The sequence below is a fragment of the Falco biarmicus genome, chromosome Z, assembly GCF_023638135.1.
Source record: "Falco biarmicus isolate bFalBia1 chromosome Z, bFalBia1.pri, whole genome shotgun sequence".
Classification (NCBI taxonomy): Eukaryota; Metazoa; Chordata; class Aves; order Falconiformes; family Falconidae; genus Falco; species Falco biarmicus.
Genome location: NC_079311.1, coordinates 60,238,927 through 60,264,498, shown reverse-complemented (window position 1 = coordinate 60,264,498; position 25,572 = coordinate 60,238,927). Strand labels below are relative to the sequence as shown.

The 25,572-nt window shown below is 43.0% G+C and overlaps 1 protein-coding gene across 1 annotated transcript in view; it reads right to left on the bottom strand.

Annotated features, from left to right (window-relative positions):
• The window catches only part of SCAMP1 (secretory carrier membrane protein 1), a 50,645-nt gene that overhangs the window by 20,345 nt on the left and 4,728 nt on the right, over window positions 1-25,572 (bottom strand). Inside the window, exons 2-4 of the mRNA XM_056324469.1 lie at window positions 16,255-16,332; window positions 1,403-1,501; window positions 1,019-1,130 (exon numbers count right to left, since the gene is read on the bottom strand). Of these exons, the coding sequence (XP_056180444.1) occupies window positions 1,019-1,130; window positions 1,403-1,501; window positions 16,255-16,332 (289 nt within the window). The remainder of the gene's footprint in view (window positions 1-1,018; window positions 1,131-1,402; window positions 1,502-16,254; window positions 16,333-25,572) is intronic.

Below are 25,572 nucleotides of genomic sequence, written 5' to 3'. Positions count from 1 at the left end.
GTGGTCAAACACCGGAACAGGCTTCATAGAGAGGTGGTCAATGCTCTGAGGCTGTCAGTATGCAAGAGGCATTTGGACTTAATAATATGCTTTAACTTTCGGTCAGCCATGAAGTGGTCAGGCAGTTCGACTAGATGGTCATTTTAGGTCTGTTCCAAATGAAAATATTCTGTTCTACTCTATTGTATAAAATTCTCTGAGAATTTGAATTACTAAGCAAGTATGCAATCTCGAATGGTACCACTGTATATTCAAAAGAAACCAGCACATATGGAAATAAAATTCTAGACACACACTGAAAGTGAAAAGAGCACAGAAAGTCAGCCTTGCACAAAGTGTTTTGTGGTTTTTAAATTTTTTTTCCTAACTTTGGTCTGAAGTTGTTGCTTTTGAAAAGGAATATTCCCACAGATCTACTTAAAGAAAAGTATCTCTAGTTAAGGGAATGTCAATCTTCTCATCTGTGAAACTGCCACACAAAAACTGATGGTTCTGCACAGCACACTTACAGTTTGTGGCCAAATGAGATACTTGATCTTGACTATAGGTTCCAAAGTGTCATATGAAAAATTAATAAAAGATTAATAATAGATCTTTCTGCTGTTTGCATAGAATGTTATGTCTGTAACATGGCAAAAGACATGAAAATGTTTAAAAAAACGAAAGTTCTCTTACAACTATAAATACTGACAAGATAAATCAAAGAGATGTTACTTACGAAGTTACTTTTACTTCTCAAAATGCTCTATTTCTATTCAGTAGCATTACTTAGATATTAACCAAGAATAAAAATAGCTGATAACAAGGAGTAACCTGTAACAGAGGCCAAACTAAAAATCTGCACAGGACAGGACAGGTTTTACTCACTGTATGCACTGTCTGAAGGGAGATAAAATTTCCTGCAGAGATTACAAAACCCCCTCTTTGATCAGCTTCACCATGTCACTGTAAAACTAGAACAGTTTCTAACAACAAGTGAAATTTCTGCAATTTAAAGAAGTATTTCTTTCATGCATACCCCCCTGCTGATTTAGACTCTGCATTTCTCTTTCTCTGCGATCTAGTTCGGCTGCTTTTCTTTCCAGTTCTTCTTGACGCTTTAGCAGTTCTGCCTGGGCCAAGGCATGCTCCTGAACAAAGTAAGAATCATTAGATATTGATAAAAAATATGAACACAAAATAAATATTCCAAGACTGTTTTCTATAATTAAGCATCTCTAGTTATGGATGAAGTTTGACCTAATATTGCATGAATTCATGTATTAACCACTTACTTAAAGGCAATATTAATTTTCATAAATCATCAGGAAAGCAATGCTTATTTATAAAATATATTATTCCAGAAGTATATTTAAATAACTATAATTAAAAGGAACCTAGCACCTGAAAGTTACAGACAAACCTTTGCAATTTGTGTGTAAGCAGCTGGTTCTTCTGTTGGTTTCATTATTGCTGGCTGGGTACTGGGTACATTAGGCATTTTCACATTTCCTGGAGGAGGCTAAGAAAACAAAGAGACAATTATAGGGAAACAGTTTCCTATTCCAATAAGCATCTTTTCATTAACTCTGTAACAACCAATCTAGTTATTTTAAAGGAAGTGTTACTAATAAACTGAAAATCTGATATGCTGCCTGCAATATAACTGTAGGAAACTTATAACCTGTAGGAAACAGAAGTTAGCTATATTCTGTGGTGCAGTGTTATGCTTATTTGGTTTTACACTGTACTACTTGCCATAAACATACGTGGAATTTTAGAATTATTCAGACATAATACAAGTAAGAATAGTTACTAAGAGAACCGCAGGATTTACCAGTGAACCATTCATATTCTGAAACACAATGTTATTTATTAGTAATGTCTTCCAGAGCCTTCTATTTAACAAAGGCTTATATCACCTGGCTAACTAGAGAAGCTATGCACCATATTAAATTTTCCAATTCAAGATCCATAATCTACTGCTTAAATGTTCCACCAGTATGTATCACAGTATCTAGTTTCAAATACCACTGGCAATTCGTTCACTTGGTCACTACCTATAAAACAGAAATTACAAGAAGCTTTTAGTAGCTCGGGTTTTTCTTTTTTCTTTCTTCCTTCTTGTTTTAAATCCTCTCCATATTCCCACCAATTGCCATCATCTCTGACTTCCTGTACAGCTCTCTATCATTGTGTAAGATAGAGATATGCTATCAAGCCAAGGACAAAACTACTGCCTGGACTGAAATTGTCAACTGAACTTTACCAAAGTGTGTAAGTATAGCACTACTATGATGTTATTTTATTGTTAAATACACCTGGGGGAGAAACTACAATTCTTTCTTTGTATAAAGCATGCAACATGAAAGATTCCCCTGTTCCATAATGTTGTAAGACAAAGAACCACTTGTTCCTAGTAAGACTGAAATCAAGAACAAAAAAAATGGTGAGAAGTGTGATGTTTTCAATATAAAAGCACCTTAAAACAAAGCAAGAACCAACTACATACAACTAACTTGGCAAATTATGACTTTGCACAGATTGTCTGCACCTTTTCTAACCATCTTTTCAAATGCATAAATGGAATACACTAAGAAGGAAACATTACGCCCAAGTAAACTCCACCTCTGTGTGTGATACTGCAGCATATCTCAGCAACATCAGCTGATTCCAGCATTTCAGAATTACTTTTCCTCCTTATACATCAGCTCCTAACAGAGTACCGAGATATCAGAGAGGTCTCATTTCTCAGAAATGTTTGGCCATTTAAGATTTTCATCCTAAGAAAGATTATTCAGTGCTGTAGGACGAAGACAACCAAAGGCAGCCGAGCACCTGCACATGCAACCCCACATAGCGCGAGTGGCCCAAGCAGGCAAACAGTGCACAGTGTGGCTGTTGGCACAGGAGCAGCACAGTGGGGGCACCGTCCCCTTGATGTCCCAGAGAGCTGAGCTCCAGCAGCTGTCATCACCCCCCCAGAAGAAACCTAGCCACTCATGGCTTCTGCTTGGCCAAAGGCCAGTGCCAGGAGGTGTGTGGTGACCCAGCCGGAGCTCCCATGTCAGCACACAGCTGCCCACGTCACGGGCCACTCGGCTGCCTGCGCCGGTCACTGCTGCTGGAGGGCAGCAGGGGTGACACCAGTGTGAGGGGTGACTGGGTGGCCGAGCTGCTCAGCCTGGTGGCAGAGCTGAAAGGGGAAGCAGAAAGGTTCAGGAGTATTAGGGACTGTGAGAGGGAGGCAGACCGGTGGAGACGCTCTACCATCGCTGAGACAAATGCACCGCAGGGACACGTCACCACTGGAAGCGGGAGGGTCCCCTGCCTGCTCGCCTCCAGGCAGAAGGAAGGGCCCCGAGTGATCAGGAGGAATGGAAACAGGTCCCTGCTGGGGACAGCAGGCGAGTCACTGCTGGCCTGCTCCACCTTCCCAGGTGCCCCTGTACAGCAGGTGTGCGGCTCTGGAGCCTGAGGGTCAGGAAAGTGTCGACGTGGGCAAAAACTCGTCCGGGTTGGAGGAGCTGCCAACCCCACGCATGGTGACCAGCTCTGCTAGGAAGAACTGAAAGGTGGTTGTCATCGGCAACTCCACTCTGAGAGGAACAGAGGGGCCGTATGCCGGCTGGACCCAGCCCCTGGGCAGCCTGCTGGCCTCCCTGGGGCTGGGTAAGGGACGTCACCAGGACACCCCCTGCCCGGTACAGCCCTCTGATCACTGCCCACTGCTGGGCTTCCAAGGGGCAGCGATGAACTCCAACGCCAAGAAGTCTGAGGGCGACGGAGAGAGACCTCGGGGCTGAGGGAGGGATCGGGAGCACAGGTGGTGCTTCCTTCTGTCCTGCCGGCCGCAGGGAGCGAGGGGCTGTGTCACCGCAAGGTCCCACAGATCAGCACTGGCTCTGGGCCTGGTGTCAATGGCCAGATCTCGGGGGGGCTGACGTGGGTCAGTTCACACGGCAGCAGGCCTGCTGGCCACAGCTGGGGTTCACCTGCCTCAGAGGGGGAAAAGGATCCCTGGTCAGGAGTTAGCAGGGCTCGTCGAGACAGCTTTAAACCCGACTCAAAGCGGGAAGGGAATAAACCCGAGCTCATCAGAGATGAGCCTGCGGGTGGGATGCCAGGCCTGGAGGTGAGATCGATGGCACAGCCGAAGTGCATCTATGCCAGTGCCCGAAGCACGGGCAACAAACAGGAGGAGCTGGAAGCCATCGTGCAGCAGGAAGACCATGACATAGTCACCATCACGGAAACATGGGGGGAAACTCGCATGACTGGAGTGCTGCAAGGGATGGCTATAATCCAGGGGTCCTCAAACTATGGCCCGTGGGCCGGATACGGCCTACCAGGGTCCTCAATCCAGCCCCTGGTATTTACAGACACCCCCCGCCCCCCCCCAGGAGTTATGGGGGGGGGGAACCAAGCAGCCGCAGATGACTGCCTGCCACTGCATCCGTGTGCCGGCCCCCTGGCTAAAAAGTTTGAGGACCCCTGCTATAAACTCTTCAGAAGGGACAAGCGAAGGAGAGGCAGTGGGGTAGCTCTGTATGTCAGGGAGTGTTTCCACTGCCTGGAGCTGAATGATGGGACAGTAGGGTTGAGTGTTTGTGGGTGAGGACCAGGCAGAGGGCCAACAAGGTGGACATCGTGGTGGGAGTCTGTTACAGACCACCCAACCAGGACGAAGAGGCAGATGAAACGTTCTACAAGCAACTGGGAGAAGTCTCAAGGTCACTAGCCCCTGTCCTCGTGGGGGACTTAAACCTACCACTGTCTGCTGGAAATACAGCACAGCGGATAGGAAACAGTCCAGGAGGCTCCTGAGTGTGCGGCAGATGCCTGCCTGACAGCTGTCAGTGAGCCAGCCAGGGGAGATGTCCCGCTGGGCCTGCTGTTTGCACACAGGGAAGCGCTGGTGGGGGATGTGGTGGTCACAGGACATCTTGGGCTTAGCGAGCATGGATAGAGTTTTCAGTTCTCAGAGAAGTCAGGATGGGTGGTCAGCAGAATGGCTACACTGGACTTCCAGAGGGCCCAGCTTTGCCTCTTTGAGAGCCTGGTTGACAGAGTCCCTTGGAGGATCGTTCTGAAGGGCCAAGGGGTCCAGGAAGGCTGGGCGTTCTTCAGGAAGGAACTCTTAAAGGTGCAGGAGCAGGCTGTTCCCATGTGCTGAAAGATGAGCTGGTGGGGGAGAAGACCAGCCTGGCTGAACAGAGCTTTGGCTGGAACTCGGCGGGGCTTTAGCACCTCTGGAAGAAGCAACAGGCAACTCTGCAGGACTGTAAGGATGTCGTGAGGTTATGTAGGGCGAAGATTAGAGACATGAAAGCCCAGCTAGAACTCAGGCTGTCCACTGCTGTAAAAGATAGCAAAAAACATTTTTACAGATACATCAGAAACAAAAGGAGGGCCCAGGATAATCTCCACCCTTTATTGGATGTTGGGGGTAACACTGCCACAAAGGATGGGGAAAAGGCTGAGGTGCTTCATGCTGCCTTTGCCTCAGTCTTTAACAGCAAGACCAGCTGCCCTCAGGGTACCCAGCCCCCTGAGCTGGAAGACAGCGGTGAGGAGGAGCAGAACGAAGTCCCCACAGTCCAGGAGGAAAGTTAGTGACCTGATGCTCCACTTACACATCCACAAGTCTATGGGGCCAGATGGGACCCACCCCAGGGTACTGAGGGAGCTGGCAGAGGAGCTCGCCAAGCCGCTCTCCATCATTTACCAACAGTCCTGGCAAACTTGAGAGGTCCCGGAAGAGTCTGGCCCCAGTCAGTGTGATACGCATCTACAAGAAGGGCAGGAAGATCTGGGAAACTACAGCCCTGTCAGCCTGGCCTCAGTGCCAGGGAAGGTTACGGAGCAGATAAGCCTGAGTGCCATCATGTGGCATGTGCAGGACAGCCAGGGGATCAGGCCCAGCCAGCACAGGTTTATGAAAGTCAGGTCCTCTTTGGCCAACCTGATTTCCTTCTACAACAACATGACCCACCCAGTGGATGAGGCAAAGGCTGCGGATGTTGTCTGCCTGGACATTAGTAAAGCCTTTGACACCAGCTCCCACAGCATTCTCCTGGGGAAACTGGCTGCTCTGGCCTGGATGGATGTGCTCTGCTCTGGGTTACAAGCTGGCTGGATGGCCGTGCCCAAAGAGTGATGGGGAATGCAGTTACATCCAGCTGGCAGCCTGTCACCAGTGGTGTTCCCCAGGGCTCACTACTGGGGCCAGCTCTGTTCAGTATCTTTATCGGCGCTCTGGACGAGGGGATCGAGTGCACCCTCAGTAAGCTTGCAGAAGACACCAAGCTGGGCAGCAGCATTGATCTGCGGGAGGGCAGGAGGCTCTGCAGAGGGGTCTGGACATGCCGGATCGATGGGCCGAGGCCAGCTGGATGAGGTTCAAGAAGGCTGCGTGCCGGGTCCTGCACCTGGGTCACACCAGCCCCACACAGCGCTACAGGCTGGGGCAGAGCGGCTGGAAAGGGCCTGGTGGGAAAGGGCCTGGGGGTGCTGGTCGGCAGCCGGCTGGGCATGAGCCAGCAGTGTGCCCAGGTGGCCAAGGAGGCCAGCAGCACCCTGGCTTGTGTCAGGAGCAGTGTGGCCAGCAGGGCAAGGGAAGGGACTGTCCCCCTGCACTGGGCACTGGTGAGGCTGCACCTCGAACCCTGTGTTCAGGTTTGGGCCCCTCACTGCAGGAGGGACGTAGAGGGGCTGCAGCGTGTCCAGGGAAGGGCAACAGGGCTGGGGAAGGGTCTAGAGCCTAAGTCTCACAAGGAGTAGCTAAGGGTACCAGGGTGTTTAATCTGCAGAAAAGGAGGGTCAGGGGACACCTTATCACTATAACTACATGAAAGGTGGTTGTAGCAAGGTGGTGTTGATGTCTTCGCTCAAGTAACAAGCAACAGGACAAGAGGAAAAAGGCTCAAGTTGCAGCAGGGGAGGTTTAGATTGGATATTAAGGAAAAAATCTTCACTGAAAGTATGTCAAGCATTGGAACAGGCTGCCCAGGGAAGTGGTTGGGTCACCATCCCTGGTGTTGAAATGGTGCTTAGGGGCATGGTTTAGCAGCAGACTTGGCAGTGCTAAGTAAAGGGTTGAACTTGATGATCCTAAGGGTCTCTTCAACCTACATGATTCTATGATTCTGTGAAGCCAGTTAAAGATAATTAATATTGCTGTTCCTTACATTGGGGCTTTTTGTGATAAAAAAGGAAAAAGCCTTATATGAGAACTCCTACAAAAACTAGACAACCATCAAGAGTCTTACAATCTTCTGCTTCAAACATAAGATACAAAACTGTTGGGGTCTGCAGCAGGTCTGCAGACAAGTCAGTTGAGTTCAAAGACTTAGTCGTGTACCTTTAAGACAGCCACAAATTGTCAGGTATATAAATTGGGTGTGAAGAACCAGAACTTAGAACTGCAGCATACAGGCACCTACAGCAACAGCAAATAGCAAGCAAGAAGAAGGACACAAAAACCTGTCAGGGTCTGACACCTGCACTGTCTAAGATATATAAATAGTTTGTATAAACAGTAAAGGCCATTTTGTCCGAACCCTGCCACGCAGACATAGTGTTTTTTCAGTCCACCATGACTTGTATCACCACATTTGGTGACCCCGACGTACCGATGTGATCCCAGTAAAGGGTATCAAAAAGAGACCCTGAGACTGTGCTGATGTGACCCCGGTAAGGGGTGTCAGGAGCGACCCTGAAACTGTGACCAAGCGGGTTGCTGGGGAGGCAGAGCCTGGTGAAGCGGAGTAGCGCAGCGAGCGGCTGCGAGATCCCGGGAGAACGTGACACCGGTAAGGTGAGCCACCAGGGACAGCATGGGGAGTAAGCCATCTAAAGATACTATAGCGCTATCAATGTGGAAGTTAGTATTAGAGAAGCGTGGAAATACTTTACATGGGCTCCGGTTAAAAAATACATTATTGTGGGCCAAAACACGTAGAATGGAAGTGTCCCCTGTGACTGCTCTTAGTGTGTCGACCTGGGACAATTTAGGATCAACACTGTCAGAAGCTCTAGAGAAAGGGGAGAAAGAGGCATCAGGGCTTTTGCTTACATGGGGACTGGTTAGACATGTTGCAGGGGGCTTCAAAAATCCGCAAGACACAAATGGGGCTTGCCAAGTCAGCAAAATGCGAATCAGGGTGTATCATTCAAACCTCCCCTGTATCCCCCTTCAGAATACAGACAAGAGGATGACGGGGTGGGAGAGGGGAAGAGTCTGTGTCCCTTACCAGATGTCACTCCCCAATGCCCCGAATCCCCTAAATCTCTCCAACTGCATCGACTTATACTCAATACCGATTCCGATTCTGACAAGCAGAAACCTTGGCGGACCGATCCCAGCCCCCCTGACTCCCCTCAGCATTTGTGCCAGCCCACACTCCTTCCTCCCTCGGCTCCGGCCCTGCCCGCACAGGATGGAAATGGCGAAAACCTGGATTGGGGTCCCGCTACGACATTATCAGTCACAGGCAATGAAGAAGTTGAAGTGGTAAAAATCCAATTTCCAATGGTACGGTAATGTCACACGACCCTCGGTGATTTTGACAGGCTGTAAGAGATGGGGCATTAAGAGACGGGAACTGAGATTTAGTAGAACAGATAGGCGGACCGCTCCTTGATCTTCCTACTCCTTCCACCGATGCACCGCATGCATATGCTATTGTAAGGGGAGATGTGGCTGCTGGTAATCCTCACGTTCACACACCATTTGCTTGGAAAGTAGTACAGGACTTCCCAGAAACTGTTTCACAGTACAGGGTGACTGTGTTCTGTCACGCAGAAAAGCTGTTTATAATCTAGTGTATTACAGCGGTTGAAATGTATTTTGCTATCAAAAAAAGAAAAGGGGGGGGGGGAGAGAATGGGGGAATGAAGGGAATGACCCCAGAGACATGATTAGAGAAAGCATGTTATGTTTTGAACTTTCTGAAAATCTCTGTCAACCATGTGGTGCCTCCGATCATACGACATTTTGTGTCAATTGGCGACAAGCAGCAAAAGCACAAAGGTGTCCTAGTACGTGTGAAAGACCCCCGTACCGAGCATTGGTCAGGACCGCATGAATTGTTAACTTGGGGGAGAGGTTATGCTTGTGTTTCTACAGATGAAGGCCCACGATGGATGCCTGCTCACTGTGTACGGCCTGAGCTTAGCGTGCCGGATCGTCGGAGTGCTGCTGCCGCCAGTCAACCCAACAACTGATGTGTGGCCTCCTTACTGAACCAGTCTGTGTTTGGTGTGCCCTTCCTCGAAACTGACTTGCAGACATTGTTGCAAAAAAGTGAATGTATGCAGGGAATGAAGAATCTTACTGAAAGCCTTGATATTTGGGATAATTGATTACCTCTGTATATTGTTAAGCCAAAAGAAGTCAATAATGTTTGCACTTTGAATGTCTATAGTTGTCTTTATGTAGATGCTAATGTAGTAGGAGGCTATGAAGGGACCATGGCACCAACATAAATCAATACGTGACCATGCTGATAAGCATAATGCTCTTAAATGCCATATAACTTTGGATGAAGCATGTAATGATGTAGTTGATTTATGGAACTGATGGGAATGTATTGCAGCGGTTCTTCTCTTATCTGGAGTAACAGCAGGGAAAGCATTGAAGAGTTAAATCACCTTGCTTGTTAGGCAGTTAAGAATGTGAGTCAAATTTGCCATTATTACATACAAAACAGAACAACTATTGGCTTTTTGTTGTTGGCTCAAGAACATGGCTGTGAGGATTTTGATGGTATGTGCTGCATGGTTTTTAGGTGCCCCATTGCAGCAACATGTTACCAAAATCTGAGAAAATATCAGCCTTTTTGGCATCCATTCACTCAATTGGCATTATTGCTTGTTTGCTATTGCCTTGGTTGCCCTCATGTTTGCAAGGGCCCCACAGAACATGACAAACCTGGTACTAGCTGTTCAAAAACAAAAAGGGGGAATTGTTGGGGTCTGCAGCAGGTCTGCAGACAAGTCAGTTGAGTTCAAAGACTTAGTCGTGTACCTTTAAGACAGCCACAAATTGTCAGGTATGTAAACAGGATGAGAAGAACCAGAACTTAGAACCGCAGCACACAGGCACCTACAGCAACAGCAAATAGCAAGCCAGAAGAAGGACACAAAAACCTGTCAGGGTCTGACACCTGCACTGTCTAAGATATATAAATAGTTTGTATAAACAATAAAGGCCATTTTGTCCGAACCCTGCCACGCAGACATAGTGTTTTTTCAGTCCACCTCGACTTGCGTCACAGCATTTGGTGACCCTGATGTGATCCACACAAAACCTACAATGGAGTATCAAAAAGCTACTGAACAAACTTTCCTATATATTATGCACTGCAGACCAGGCCGATGCTACAAAAGAAAAAAAAAAAAAAAGCATGATTATTGTAGCTCTGTGACTAAAGTAGTAATAACCTTGAAAGCATAACTGATAAGCAGCTGCTTGTTAGACTGACGACTGTTTACAATCTCCAGCAAGCATTCCAGAAGCACTCCAGCAGCCCTCCCATAATACTGTAAAAAGTAATAGTAATATTACCTGTACTAGCGTATAAAGATGGACTGTCAGACTAGAAAATATTTTAACAATGAATTCAAAACACTTATCCTTGAAATGACACTTTGTCCAAACAGTTTGCAGTGCTGGTAATGACTGGAACATGCATACATGCTTATGAATAAAGGAACCAAGCAGAAAGCTCACTCGAGCTACATGATCAAAGGTGTTAGCCAACAGCATATATGATATATGACATTAATATAAGGTACTAATTATGTACCTTATGTAAAAGATACTTCTGATTGAGATTTCTAAATTGTTTAGGTTCCATTTTATGCTAGCTGGCCATCTATATGGTGTTACACTTGCTGTCTACTGTGCACGTAATGATGATTGTGTAAAAGAACCAGTGTCTAGGTAAGGGCCTGTGCCTTCTGGAAGAAGTGAGACTCCATCAGTGATTTGTAGCAGGGCCTGTGCATCCTGGAATCCTAAGAATGTCAGAAGGGGCTGGGGGACAAAAGCTGTTAAGGTGTGTTACAAAGACTACCACTTCCAGCAGATTCTGAGACCTGGGGACTCTACTTTCCGACTGCTGGAGCCTAGTCTAGTGTACCCTGAGGCCCTCTGAGGGCTCTCTGACCAGGCTGATGGGATACAGCTTTCCTGTTTCCAGGTTCAGCTACTAGCAAGCTGAGTGCATATCCCACAGATGCACACAAATAGATGCATCCCTTCATATACCAGGATATATACTAGCTATATAAGCTGCCACAGGCAGGGCACTGCCTTTGACAACATCCCCACATAACACTGTCAGAACTACACACAATGCAGGTACACAGTCATATTCCGTTCCTCCTCTCCAGCTGATCAGCACTAAGTTCACTACAGAAAGCACATGCCTCACTCCAGATTTCCAAGCACACCACCAGTTGCAGATTCCTCAGATACGAGCAGTGAACCCCCAGCCTGTTCTGATCTACATGCCTGGATCTGGGGTTCTCTTACCTGGTACATAGGGTTCCTCCTGTTTGTCATTCAGCCCAGTGTGACATTCACTAAAGATTCATGCACTCATACATTCACGTCACAAGCAACCTCCACACTCGTGGCTTCCTCAAACACCAGCACAGACTCTCAGCTGGCCATACACCCCAGCCCAGACCCCAGAATCCCTTACAAACTTTTGGCATGACAAGGGTGACCTTGTCATGAAAGGAAATTTAAGTTAGTGAGGCAGGACTTTCCCCTCATGAAGCTGTGCTGGCTCTGACCAATGACTGCATTGTCTCTCAAGTGTTTTTCAGTAATTCTCAGAATAACCTTCTCCATAATTTCACCAGGCACTGAAGCAAGACTGACAAGTCTGTAATTACCAGGGTCTTCCTTCTTATCCTTCTTGAAAATTGGGACATATGCCAGCTTCCAGTCAACTGCCATCTTTCCAGACTCTGCTGGAAAGACAACACAGCTAGGCACACACAGTTCAGGAGGTTCCTACAAATCACTGACGGTAACTTTGTGACCCAGGTGGTGGAGGAGCCAACGAGGCCAAGTGTGCTGCTGGACCTTGTACTACCAAACAAAGAAGGACTGGTTGGAGATGTGAAGGCTGGGGGCAGCCTTGGATGCAGTGACCACAAGATGGTGGAGTTCAGGGTCCTGCACGGAGGATGCAGGGCAACAAGTACGACTGCAACCCTGGACTTCAGGACAGCTAACTCCGGCCTCTCCAAGGACCTACTTGGAGGATGCCCTTGGGTTAGGCCTCTAGAAGTAGGGGGGTCCATGGCTATTACTCCAGCATCACTTACTCCAAGCTCAAGACACGTACAACCCCATGAGTAGGAAACTGCGCAAAGGGGACAGGAGGCCTGCATGGAAGAGCAAGGAGCTTCTGGCAAAACTCAAACAGAAGAAGGTCGTTTACAGCATGTGGAAAAAGGCACAGGCCACATAGGAATGCTGTCGGAACATGCACGGAGGCAACGAGGAAGGCTAAGGTCCATTTGGAACTAAATCGGGCAAGGGAAGGCAAGGACACAAGAAGGGCTTCTTCAAGTACATCTGCAGGAAAAGGACGACTAGGGAAAACGTGTGCCCGCTGCTGAATGAGGTGGGTTCCCTGGGGACAAAGGACACACAGAAGGCAGAGTTACTGCATGTTGACTTTGCTTCAGGCTTCACTGCCAAGGCCGGCCCTCCACTTTCCCAGACCCTGGAGGCAAGAGAGGAGGTCTGGAAAACAGAAGACTCTCCCTTGCTCAATGCTAGAGATCACTTAAGCAAACCTGACACCCACAGATCCATGGGCCCGCATGGGATGCACCCCTGAGCACTGAGGGAGCTGGCAGCTGTAAATGCCAAGCCCCTCTCCATCATCTTTGAAAGGTCACGGAGAGCTGCTGGAGGACTGGGGGAAAGCCAATGCCACTCCAGTCTTCAAGAAGGGCAAGACGGAGGACCCAGGAAACTACAGGCCAGTCAGCCTCACCCCCATCCCTGGAAAGGTGATGCTCATCCTGGAGGTCATCTCAAAGCATGTGGAGGAAAAGAAGGTCATCAGGAAGAGTCAACATGGATTCACCACAGAGAAATCACATCTGACCAATCTAATGGCTTCCCATCATGGAATGACTGGCTGGCCAGACGAAGGGCAAGCGTGAACGCTGTCCACCTTGACCTCAGCAAGGCTTCTGACACTGTCTCCCGTAACATCCGCATAGGTAACCCCAGGCAGTGTGGGTTGGATGAGCGGGCAGTGAGGTGGATTGAGAACTGGATGGATGGCAGAGCCCAGGGGGTTGTGACCAGCAGCACAGAGTCTGGCTGGAGGCCTGTAGCCAGCGGTGTGGCCCAGGGGTCAGTACTGGGACCAGTCCCTGTTCAACTTGCTCATCAATGACCCAGATGAAGGGACAAGTTTGCTGATGATACAGAACTGGTGGCAGTGGCTGATACCCTAGAAGGCTGCACTGCCATTCAGCGAGGCCCAGACAGGCTACAGAGTTGGGCAGAGAGGACCCTAATGAAGTTCAACAAAGGTCCTGCACCAAGAGAAGAACAACCCCACACACCACTAGCACAGGCCGGGGGTTGACCCACTGGAAGGCAGCTCTGCAGAGAAGGATCTGGGAGTGCTGCCCATGAGCCAGCAGTGTGCCCTGGTGGCCAAGAAGGCCAGTAAGATCCTGGGGTACACCAGGAGGACCGTGGCCAGCAGGTCGAGGGAGTTTATACTCCCCCTCTATACTTTGCCAAGGTGAGGCCACATCTGGGGTGCTGTGTCCAGTTCTGGGCTCCCCAGTTCAAGAGAGATGGGGAGCTACTGGAGAGGGTCCAGCAGAGGGCTACAAAGATGCTGAGGGGGCTGAGGCACCTCCCCTTATGAGGAAAGGCTGGGGGACCTGGGCCTGTTTAGCCTGGAGAAGAGAAGACATAAAGGGGATCTTATCAATGTCTACAAATATCCTAAGGGCGAGTGTCAAGAGGCTGGGGCCAGGCTCTTTTCAGTAGCGCCCAGCAACAGGACAAGGGGAAAAGGGCACAACCTGCAACACAGGAAGTTCCACCTGAACATGAGGAAGAACTTCTTTACTTTTGGGGGAGACAGAGCACTGGAGCAGGCTACCCAGAAAGACTGGGGATTATTTTTCTCTGGAGTTATTCAAAATCTGCCTGGACATGATGCTGTACAACCTACTTTAGGTGAACCTGCTTTAGCAGAGGTTTGGACTAGATTATCTCCAGAAGTCCCTTTCCAACCCTGATCATTCCATGATTCTGTGATTATTTTAAGTCTTACAGAGCACCAATTCTCAAACTAAAGAGCACAGAATCTCCAGGATGTATTCTGCTACCACCGAAGAAGCTTGTATGCTTTCCGCTCTACTAGCGCTATTACAGTTTTCAAATGTTAGAAGTGGTATTATCTGCACAAAACTGTTCAAGATAACTCGGGTTCCCAATAAAGGAACAGCAGCAAATCAAACCCCCCAGAAAGTATTCAGATGTTTTTGCTCTGGGCAGTACACAAAATGCAGAGTAACTTCTATCCCTACCCTGGCAGACATTGTAATCCTTCAAATCTAAAATTCACAGATTCTGCTTCTACGTCTGTTCATCCAGTCTTTAAAGACATTCACTTCTACTGCCTCTTATCTTATCCATCACATATTTATTTGTACATGCACAGTGTGTCCTTCTCTTGCACACAAAGCTGGTAAGAAAAGAGAGGTGAGCACATGGAATTGTGAGCATATCATCAGGTAACTAAGCACATTCCTGCAAATGCATATAATTACAGAATACTTACACATCTAGCATCCACAAGTCACAGACAGAGGAAGAGGAGTATCATCTAAAGGTTGATTATTACAGCACTCTTAATCGAATATACACTTTATGCTTTCAGTCTTGCTTTCTGCAAGAAAACCTGTGAAAGTTCTTTTCCGCTGCAGAGTACTGCTCATCCAACAGACAGTTTTTATGAATTTGGTAACATCACATAGATTACTAACTGAATCACAATACATGAATATAGCACATATTCAGTAGATCTGAACACTGACTTTAAGATTTCCTCCATCCTCCTGATTTTTCTATATGAGTGACATCTGTAATGAGCAATTAAAATTTTTCATACATGCACAGCTGACTGTTCAAAGCCAGATAGCCGTAGCTATATACTTCAATTTTCCTTTTCCTACAGAGCTGCATATTAAAATAAGTATAAAAGTAATAAAAAGTCAGAGTAGCTCTAGATTATATTTTCTTTTTAAACAACACTTAATGTCTTCAGAACGTATCATCCATACAGATCAATTTTGAAACTCTACAAGCTTCAGAAAGATAAATCAAACATAATTAGTGATATTGTGAGTTAGGAGAAAAAAAATGTTGAGACTTACTTAATATTATTGCTAGTTGTAAATACTCTGCATTAAACAGAATATTCGGCATACACGGAAACAAGCTCCTTCCAGTCTAGCATTTTAGCACTGTATGAAACCTTGCTGTCGCATTGCAAACACTCAAATACTAACACTGGCTATCAACACTACCAGATTTGCCACAAGAAATAAGAGTACATTTTAAAAATACAGTATTTGAATGCTTGTAAATTATACTTACGAACAGCAATCATCCATACATTTTGCTAATCTTGCACAAGATCTTCACTATCAAAAGTAACCAGTGAAAAATGCTATTACAGTTTGAATTTACCAACCCATTCCTTGTATTTCCCCCCTATACAAATTAGAGGCAAAGAACAACAGTGTTTCTTGGACATAAATGATTCCTTTTTACTACAGCAAACTACTCATAGCCTGTGGACTGTTACTTAAATGCAATGTTTTTCCTTATTCTGAGCAACGTTTTCATTAAGTGAAATGGAAATCGAAAGTAAGACACTGGGAAACGTGCCACACTCAAGCAAAGCAAGCTGAACTCAGAAAAACATGAAGACAGACTATCAAAAGTCTTACTGAACAGGTGAAATACTGAAATCTGTTTTGGCTGCCTTTCGGAGAGCCACACTTCTTTAACAGGTGAAAGCTCACTTAAGTCAGCCTACCCAATGAACCCTCCAAACACTTTACAAGACTATCATTACACAGCTTCCATTATGTCTGCTTAGCCTGTCACATGTTTTACATCAGCCTCGAACTCTGAAAACTGTACCTCACAAATCTTACCTAAAAAAATTAACAGCATAATTAAGAAAAAAATGTGCTTACTGTTCTTGAATCAGAGAAAGGATTGTACTCATCTAGCCCTGGAGGAACATTTCTTGTCACTTGTGTAACAGAAGGATCCTAGAAAAGAAAATAGTTTTGTAAGTCTATGCACAATTAAAAAAGCAACAAGTCAACACTCATATAATTGTCTCATATAAAACTCAGCTTTTGTTTCAACCTTGTAATAGGTTTTTGTTTTCACTACAAAAGCCTGTAAACATCCGCCTCTCTCTGGTCTCCAAAATGACATCATTCCATTCTGAGCGTCTTATAAACCTAGATTAACAGAGCCTAAAAGAAACTCCATCTGTCACCCATTTGATTTATAAGGAAAAAAGCTCTCAATAGAGAAGGGAAGAAAACTGCACCCTGCTATGTTGACCACTGGACTCCACAATTCTACACACAAAAAGCACAACAGAAGAAAAGAGCTTTACATAACTCTTGGTTGTCCCTAACCACAAGTACCTTCAACAATCCCAGGAACAGGAAAAGCATTTCAGAAAAACAAAACTGAGGAAACAGTGTCCCAAAATGCCAAAAGTACCTCTGGTTCAGCTTCTACCTGAACTGATAGAATTAGGAAATAAGTATAATTTTTTTCCTCCAATGAACTACTCAGTGAGAAAGACTGCTTGAGGTTTAGCTTGAGAAAGCATTTTCACAAATGAAACACTTCTCCGTGCTAGAGAAGGCAGGCTTGGTTCTGCAGAAAAGTACATGTGCCCACTACCATAGACCATACCAACTTTGGATAAAGAAAAATTGTAGTTATTTCATGTGATGCTTGGTTCCATTACATCGTTTCTGTGCCTCAATTTAAGGTTTTTGCATCTTCAGAACATAAAAATGCATGAAAGGAAGGTTTTCTTGAAAATCAATAAATCAATTTATTTAATATGGTTAGTTACATTTCTATTTATGTAAATGCATAAAACAAGCGTAGAGTATTTTACAGGTACATTAAATATACAAAATAGCTGTAAATATACTATTTCCTTATTTTCAACTGATATGTATAGATGTACATATTATATTTCAACAGTCTAGCTCAACAATAGAAAACAAACTGGAGTTGATGAAGACTGGGAAGAAGACAAGTATTTACATTTCTATACTTCTACATTCATATTTCCTTTAAAGAAAGCTACATTTAAAACTCTACATGAAACATTTGTCTACTTTTTAAAAACTATACTAAGTGATTTAAGCTACACTTCAGTAAATACACAAGCTATTAAGCTACTGAAGAATAAAATTCAGATTCTTAGAATCAGCATCTATTACAGCACTAGCTTAGTCCTGACAGCAGTCTACAGATGCAGGAACAATATTTGCTTAATGGCTGCAGGCAACTTACTTACACCTAGGGAAAAAAAACCCAACAATAAACAGGGCAGAATATCTATCAACTCGAAAATCCTGTAGGGTACAGCAAATGAAAACAAGTCTGTTTTTTTCACTAGCTATAGTCAGAAATCTATTAATATCAGGCAATTTTAAAGTTTTTACTACAAAAATTTTAAGACAAGATAATAATTGCTTCAAAAATTAAAAAGTTATATGTTGCATATTTTAATCAAACTCACGTGCATAACCATACATAAAAACTACCCTTTTGGTCACATAAAATGCTACCACTTTTGGCTAAAGAATGTATTTAGCTACAAACCAGTATTTTAACAGTGACTGAACTAGAATTAGCCTTTCTTTAAAGGTATACAAAACAATGTTACACGCAATTCAAAATTAACTGTCCTACTTTTGACTTACACCATGACTAGTGATTTCAACGAACCCACTCTGGTGACAGTCTCCCCCACAAGTCTGCCATATTTTTTTTAGTCACCATGCTAGACCTAAATGCACTGTTCAAACTAAAATCTCATCAGGCCTTGCATAAACTGATAGACTTAATTGTAACAGGTTCTTTCATTAAATGACTGCACAAAACACTGTGCAGATGAGCAACAAAGGAAAATGTGCAGGGGGAGAACATGTTGTCAAAATTCAACTATGAATAATTAGAAACTGAATAAAAAGATAATTAAAAAATGGGAAGAAATCTGACATTTGAATTACGCATTAGTTGACTAGGATGGTCAGTAAAAGATGAAAAAAGATTAACTTAAACCAAAGTTAATACAAATAAGATAATTTCATAATTCAATATACAGGACGGTAGAAAGTTGTATACAGCTGAAAACTTTTAACTTACTGTGGTGGGTCAACCCTAGCCAGCAGCTAAGCCCCTGCTTAGTTGCTTCCTCACTGCCCTCCCCAATGGGATACGGTGGGATGGGGGAAAGAATCAGTAAAGCAAGTAAACTTCTGGGTGTTGAGAAAACATAAAAAGAGCTTAATAAGCCAGGAGGAATGGTAGAAAGGAAAAAAAAAAAAGGGCAACAAAAACCCACAAGTGATTCAAAGGCAATCACTCACCACCTCCCACAGCAGACAGATACCTTAGAACATCCCCACCAGCACTAGCAGCACCACCAATGTTATTGTGAGCCATGATGCTACATGATATGGAATATCTCTTTGATCAGTTGGGACCATCTGTCCTGTCTATGTCCCCTACCAACCTCTTGCCCATGCCCGGCCTACACCCAGAGGGAAACAGAGGAAGCCTTGATACTGTGGAAGCACTATTCAGTAACAGCTGAAACACTGGTGCCATACTAGCACTGTTTTGATCACAAATCTGAACCACAGCACCATAGGGACCTGCAATGACAAAAAATTAACTGCATCCTAGCCAGACCCAGTACACTAATTCCAGCTTTTACATGTTAGTATGGATTAGCAGTGAATAAAATACTCTATTCTTTGTTCGTGTTTTCAGTATGGTAGCCCTTCCAGAAATGCTCACAATATCATTCCTTCTTTCACACATAAAAATGCTTTGAGTCGAGACACCTACAAAACTAGTGATAGCCAAACACCAGACTGGTGAAACAGTATGTCTGCATTATCAGAACTCAAATACACTTAGTACGCCAAGTTAAATTAGCTGCTTCAAAAGTACATTTCAAACAGTAAACTTCTGTGTTTGATGGGTGCACTATTAACCAAATAACTCCACCTGACTGTGCCCAGAAAGGACAATAAATGCAATTATTTGAATAACTAAAATATCAGATTCATGAGACAGCCACTGAACACCAGCAGATTCCCAAAACACAGGGAAAAGTGGTCTAATCAAATTCAGAAGAGCCATCTACATTTAGAAATACAATACGCAAACAATAACAAATATCTGATGAAAGAAAGCCTTTTTTCTCTGAGGGTTTCAGAGATGATGAGGGGAAGTTTCTCAAATCTCTTCACACAGCTATTGTGACGTTCTAACACTGTCAAACAGGAGGCATATGCTGAGCTAAACAAGCTTACGATGGCAAAAGTCTTAGTACTAGAAACAAGTTGTATGCTTAAATACACACAGTGAGTAAAGCAAGAAGCCCTCTACCAGAAGTCCACACTCATTTTGAATTAACAATTGCTACGCCTCTGACAAATACTGACATTGTTTGCTAAAGTAGGAGCAGCTCTGAAAAAATCCTGAATGACTCGGAGGACATTCAATATCAGCTCTACTTAAGAAAAGTTGAATTACTTACTAAATAAGAGTTATAGTTGTATTGAAATACACAAATTCAACCCTGCCAGGGCAAGTAGCATCCATTTTTTGCTTTCAGAAAACCTCAATTGCACAGCCTGGACTTCATTAGAAGTTCATGGCCTGATCTCTTCCACAAGCAGAAAGAGTCAAGAAGTTAACCCAGAGATCACAGGAAGAGTAACCTCATAGCTGAGGGAAGCAAGTACTATCCTGGAGATTCATCTCTCTCCTATACTCATTCACTGTGGTCTTCTCTAATGCTAGAGCTGTCTTTGCATTTGAAAAAAACAGGCTCTTCATAGTCTGGATGCCCAGGTGTAGGCTGCTAAACTTCAAACTGTTCAGAATACCTACGGTGCATTGAACAACACCAACAGTTCAACACACTACTTACAGAATTTCTGAGGAGATTAGACCCGACATCCCAAGGAACACAAGCAATTACTTTGAATCATTTACATTACTCACCGCATCTCTTTTCAAAAATAAAGTAAATGCCAACTCTATTTAAATATAGTGATAAAAACTGTAAAGTACTCGCACTCACTGCTGCAGAATAATAAAACACTGAATTTAGAAATTAATTGGGATCTGAACAATGAACATGAACAATAAATGTTGTGCAGGACCACATACTCAAAGTGGCATTTAAATGAATGTTATCAAATTTCTATGCTACATGATACTTATATTCTAGGGCTTAAGAACAGTGAAAACTTTAATGTTCTACATAAATAAGTAAACCTAAAGTAGCATAACTTATTTTTCTGTATTTTATATTCCACCCAGACAAGAAAGTTAAAATGCATTATTTTTTATTTATTTTGGGGTTTTAGTATTAAGAAACTGAAAAAAGCAATAAAACCAAGTTCCAGTAGGTGATAATATACAGACATCAACACAAAGCAGCTGCACAGCCGGAACCATCAACTATCCAGAGAGCTCAGCTTGCAGCATGATCTAAATGCTTGAAAATTTGGTTACCCTCTGCAAATACAGAAGACTGGGAATTTCTGGGATGGGGTTTAAATATCTGATGTTAGGCAATGAATGCAGCAACTATAAAATGCCCAGTCCAATCTCAGACTGAGAAAGCTATGCCCTGGTAGACCAGTACTTCTGCCCTGATTGGACCACCCTTGTACCAACTCCTCACCACAAGGTGATTTTCCTCAGCCACCCAGCCAGTCAGTCCCAGATGCTGCTCCAACTTGTCCAACTCCTGTTCCCTTCTGTCCAATTCACACTTCCTTCTCCAGCCTCATCCCACCCAAAATCCTGTCAGTTCAGCCCCCTGAGTTTCTGATCTTTGTATTTAACAACTAGTGGTACTAAACATGGAATAGAATTTATGAACAGGCCAATTTTCATAGCCAGCTACTGTAGCTATTGCTGCATTTAAGTCACATGCAGTCGTTTCAGATGAGATTTTCAAGACTTGAATTAGTTCAGGAGATTGGAGTTTTAAGAAACCAGCACAACTTAGTTAACTGGTTTCCATCTAATCTTCCATTTCACCTGCTTCTCGTATTCTCTCTCCTACATCAATTTCAAAAGCAAAGACAAGCATCACACTGGTTGCATCACTAGAAGTCAGGTACCAGAAGCATCCCAGTATTTACATCAAGAATAGAGAACTCTCTCTCTCTCAAAAAAAAAAAAAAAAAAAAAAAACCCAAACAAATAAAAACAAATAAAACCAAGCCAGAAAACACAACATATTTATATCTCACATTGGCAAAGGCACCTGTGCCAGGTTAAGAAAATTATGCTCACATCCCTCTGCTATAGATAGAATTAACTGAATATCCAGTTACCACAGAGGATGTACAAACAACTAATTACAAGTGAGAACGTTTAAAATGGAGCAGAATAATCCATTCTATGCAAGTTATTACAGCTTTTTGAAAAACAAATTACGGGGAAGAGAGACTTCTGTTGTCTAGGAGACCAAAACTAGTCATCAGCTACCATATTTCATTAATACTGAAGAGATTAGCAAATAAAAGACTGAAGAAGCAGATACATCTCTTATGATTCTTTGTATTACTGTTCACTGGGAATGGGTCCAGCATTGTTCCACCATGCTTTGACAGCACAAATAAGCCACTAATATTCTGAAAAACACAATCAGCTAAGTTTACATTGTTAGCTGTGATTCTGATTTAAGTGAAGAGAAAGTAGTGAACTAGGAATCATCCCCTCCAAACTGTCCTTCAGGTTGTCAAAAAAAAAAGTTTTCACTTTAGAGGTATACCCATTCTACTGAAAAGGCCAAAGCATTTATCCTATGCACAAGTAACTTTAACATGGAATGAAAGAGGGGAAAAAATAAGACTAAAAAAAATAACTAATAATACACGTTTGTGTTGCCTTTTTTTTTTTTTCCCTAAGTGGAACTAAATAACTGACATCAGTGCTTTGTCGAACATTTCATTCACTGGAGTATTTTTCAGTTTGCTCCCAAGGTCTAGCAGGGAAGTAAAACCAACATCTTATTGCAGAGGTCAAGAAACAGGGTTTATAAACACTCATTCTGAACACCGATTTGGATAGAGATTGTAATGGTTTTACAACACATCAGCAAATAAAAACAAGAATTTCAAATAAAAATCACATAACCTATGTAGAACAAAAAAATAATTGTTGGAAAGAAGAATAGGGGAAAATGTATAAGATACTTGTACAAGGAAAAGAACAGGAGGAACAAAGGTAACCACTAAGGAAATAGGATAGTAACAAATTTGTAACACTGATTTGTCAATTAGGTCAAGTGAGCAAGCCAACTAAACATCTTCCAAGACTTGGGTACCAGAAGTATTGTACATCAAAAGAAAGCAATAATCATGTTGTTTGGAAAAAGCATAAAACTGAAATGCTGCACTTAGAAGTAACAGCATTTTTTTTATTATTTCTTTTTTATATTTATATGAAATTCATAGGACAGCACCTAATATATGATTAAACTGACAGAAGTACACATAATTAGAAGTTAGTCCTAGGGGAAAAAAAAAGAAAAAAGACTAGAGAGAAATAAAATACTATGAACATAAAAATGAATTTAAAAAGAAGAGGATTAGTTATTTTTATTGAATGAAATCGAAAAAAGAAAATATGGAAAACACCTTATGAGTTACATAGTTCCTTAAATAGAGCCAAGGGAAGAATAAGCTCCTGAAGATGACTGCAGAAATAATCTTTTTTTTTTAACCTTAGTTACTACATTAAGCTCAGGGGCTAAGAATGATCTCAGAGTAGTTGCACCCCAACATGAGAAAACAGTTCTCCTTGTCATAAAAATTATCAGAAGATGAAGTATCTTTACATTATCAATTATTCACTGTATCAATCCTACTACCTCCCTCACCAGTCACTGACTACCCTTCAGCTCTGCCACCATACAATTTTAATTTTACTTCAAGATCCCCACAAATGAGTTTATCCAGCCTAACTGCTTTACCAGTCACTGACATCAACCAGCCTTCACTTTGCCAACTTCTTTGCTATTTACTGTTCCATAAACACTTTTATCTAGCTATGCATTTGCCCTGTTGCTTTTTGTGCTTGGAAGGAAGTTCCCACGAAGCAAGAGAGGCACAACCCCAATCTTAACCTCCAAACTATTCAAAATGCTCAGCAAAGATGTTACTCCTTCCAGAAACTCTGACTGTATATAGCACTGAGTCCAGACTGGTGAATCCATCCCAGGGAAATCATGAGACTAGATCCACAAATCTAGCAAAGTCAATCTTGACCAACTAGGATTTCTTACCCATATCACTCCTACTGAAAGGCTTTTATTTTTGCTACATGAAAAGTACAAGCTCTTTTCATTTCAAGGTAAGCTCTCCATCAATTATCACAATTTATTCCCTATATTAGCCTTTTCTAAATATGAGTAACACTAATTGTACTTTCCAGTAAGAATTCATCCTGAGGTTTGGTGGGTTGGGTTTTTTATGCCCACAGTTGTACTTTCTGTTGAGTACTTCCTAAGATCATACCATTGCCTCAGAGGATTAAACAAAAACACAACAAAAAATTCCTGAAACTATGCTGGTCTGAGTTTTTCGATTTCTGAATCAAAGAGAAAACTATCCATCCCATTTCTCATTTATGAGTTCTGGAGAGTAATCAAAGTTATTGCTGTTTCAGTTGAAACTCTCCTTATGATATACTTTGCTTCCCGTACATCCTCATGAGCAATTTTTGGGGAGAAACTGCTGACAAAACTTAGCTTTTGAGAACAAAACTGGGAGGGGAAAAAAGAAATTATCTGGCCAGCAATAGATATCAAAGCTTTCTTTTCTCCTGTGTTAACTGTTGGGTTTCAGCTTTTAAATTAAGATCTGATGCTGGGAAAAGACAGCCTGCACATGAAGGATGTGTTTTTCAGTCCCATAACACTCTACATTCAGCCAGATTAAGCTTCTGAAACTGCAATTTGCATATGTTCAGCAAACATATGGTATATATCAAACAGCTACATTCCCCAAAGACTTCCTCCCTGTTCATGCCACAGTAAGCTACACATGGAAAAGCAAAGTTTCAAGAAGCTACTAATGTTTTGATGCAGTTTCAAACATTGCTGGGACTTCATGCTTTACTTCTTTATTCATTATTCCATGCCCAAGACTGAGTAAGGGTACAGAAACTTCACAAACAGCAATTAAATTCAGATTTCATGTTTCACTATCCTAATAGTACATTAGCAGTACAGTTTACATTTAACAGAATAAAGAAGCCTTAATGTATTGTACCTACTATAAATACATCTTAACCTATGATTAAAAATCACTTACTACAAGAAAGAGCTGTCCTTTAAAGGTTACACATTAACACCTGGAGGAATTAATGACTTAGAGGCAAAATAAATTCTATTTCTGTACTTCTAACAAAATAATATTAATAATAACAAAAAAATCAGAGTAACCAATACAACAGTTCTTTCACAATTTCACATTTAACATCTCATTCACTGATCAGCCATTTCTCACCCCCTTCATACAATGATATTCAAAACATCTTCACTCTAGCACTGCCAGAACAACTATTAAATAGGATAGTGCAAAAGTAGCCAGCTGGCATTTCTCATACTCGGGTCTCAAGTGGTGCCCATTATACACCACATTATCTCATGGAAGCAGAGCTATGAAGGGTTCCAAGCTACTGAGCAAACACCTCACCTCTGAGACCAAGAAGAACTTCAGAGGCTCACAAGACCAAATTTGTCCTAAAGCTTGCACCAGTCCCATCCTGCAATGGAGTACTAGATGCCTAACAAATACCATATCCATCACATCGTTATTCTCTAATCTTTCTCCTTCCTCAGCTCTTGAACGTGTATTATGTTCCTCTTTGTAATGTTAAACCTCAATTTATAGTGCAGTAATAATACTAGTGCAATATGTGCTAACACTTTATGGAAAATCTGAAAAATAAACGAAGCTGTAACCCTTACCAAACACCCATTAAAACACTTCACAGTATTAACAGATTACAGTGCAGTTACAGCACTGATGACATGTACTCTTAAATTAAAACTAACCACCATGTAGGTCAGCTAAAGGTGACTTCCAATACCATGATGCTCAGCATTAAATTATACAAGATTTAGGGGAATTCATAAACTTTGAAAACATGAAGGGAAACCAGGCAATAAAGTTAGAAAAATATTTTTATTTTATGTCCTT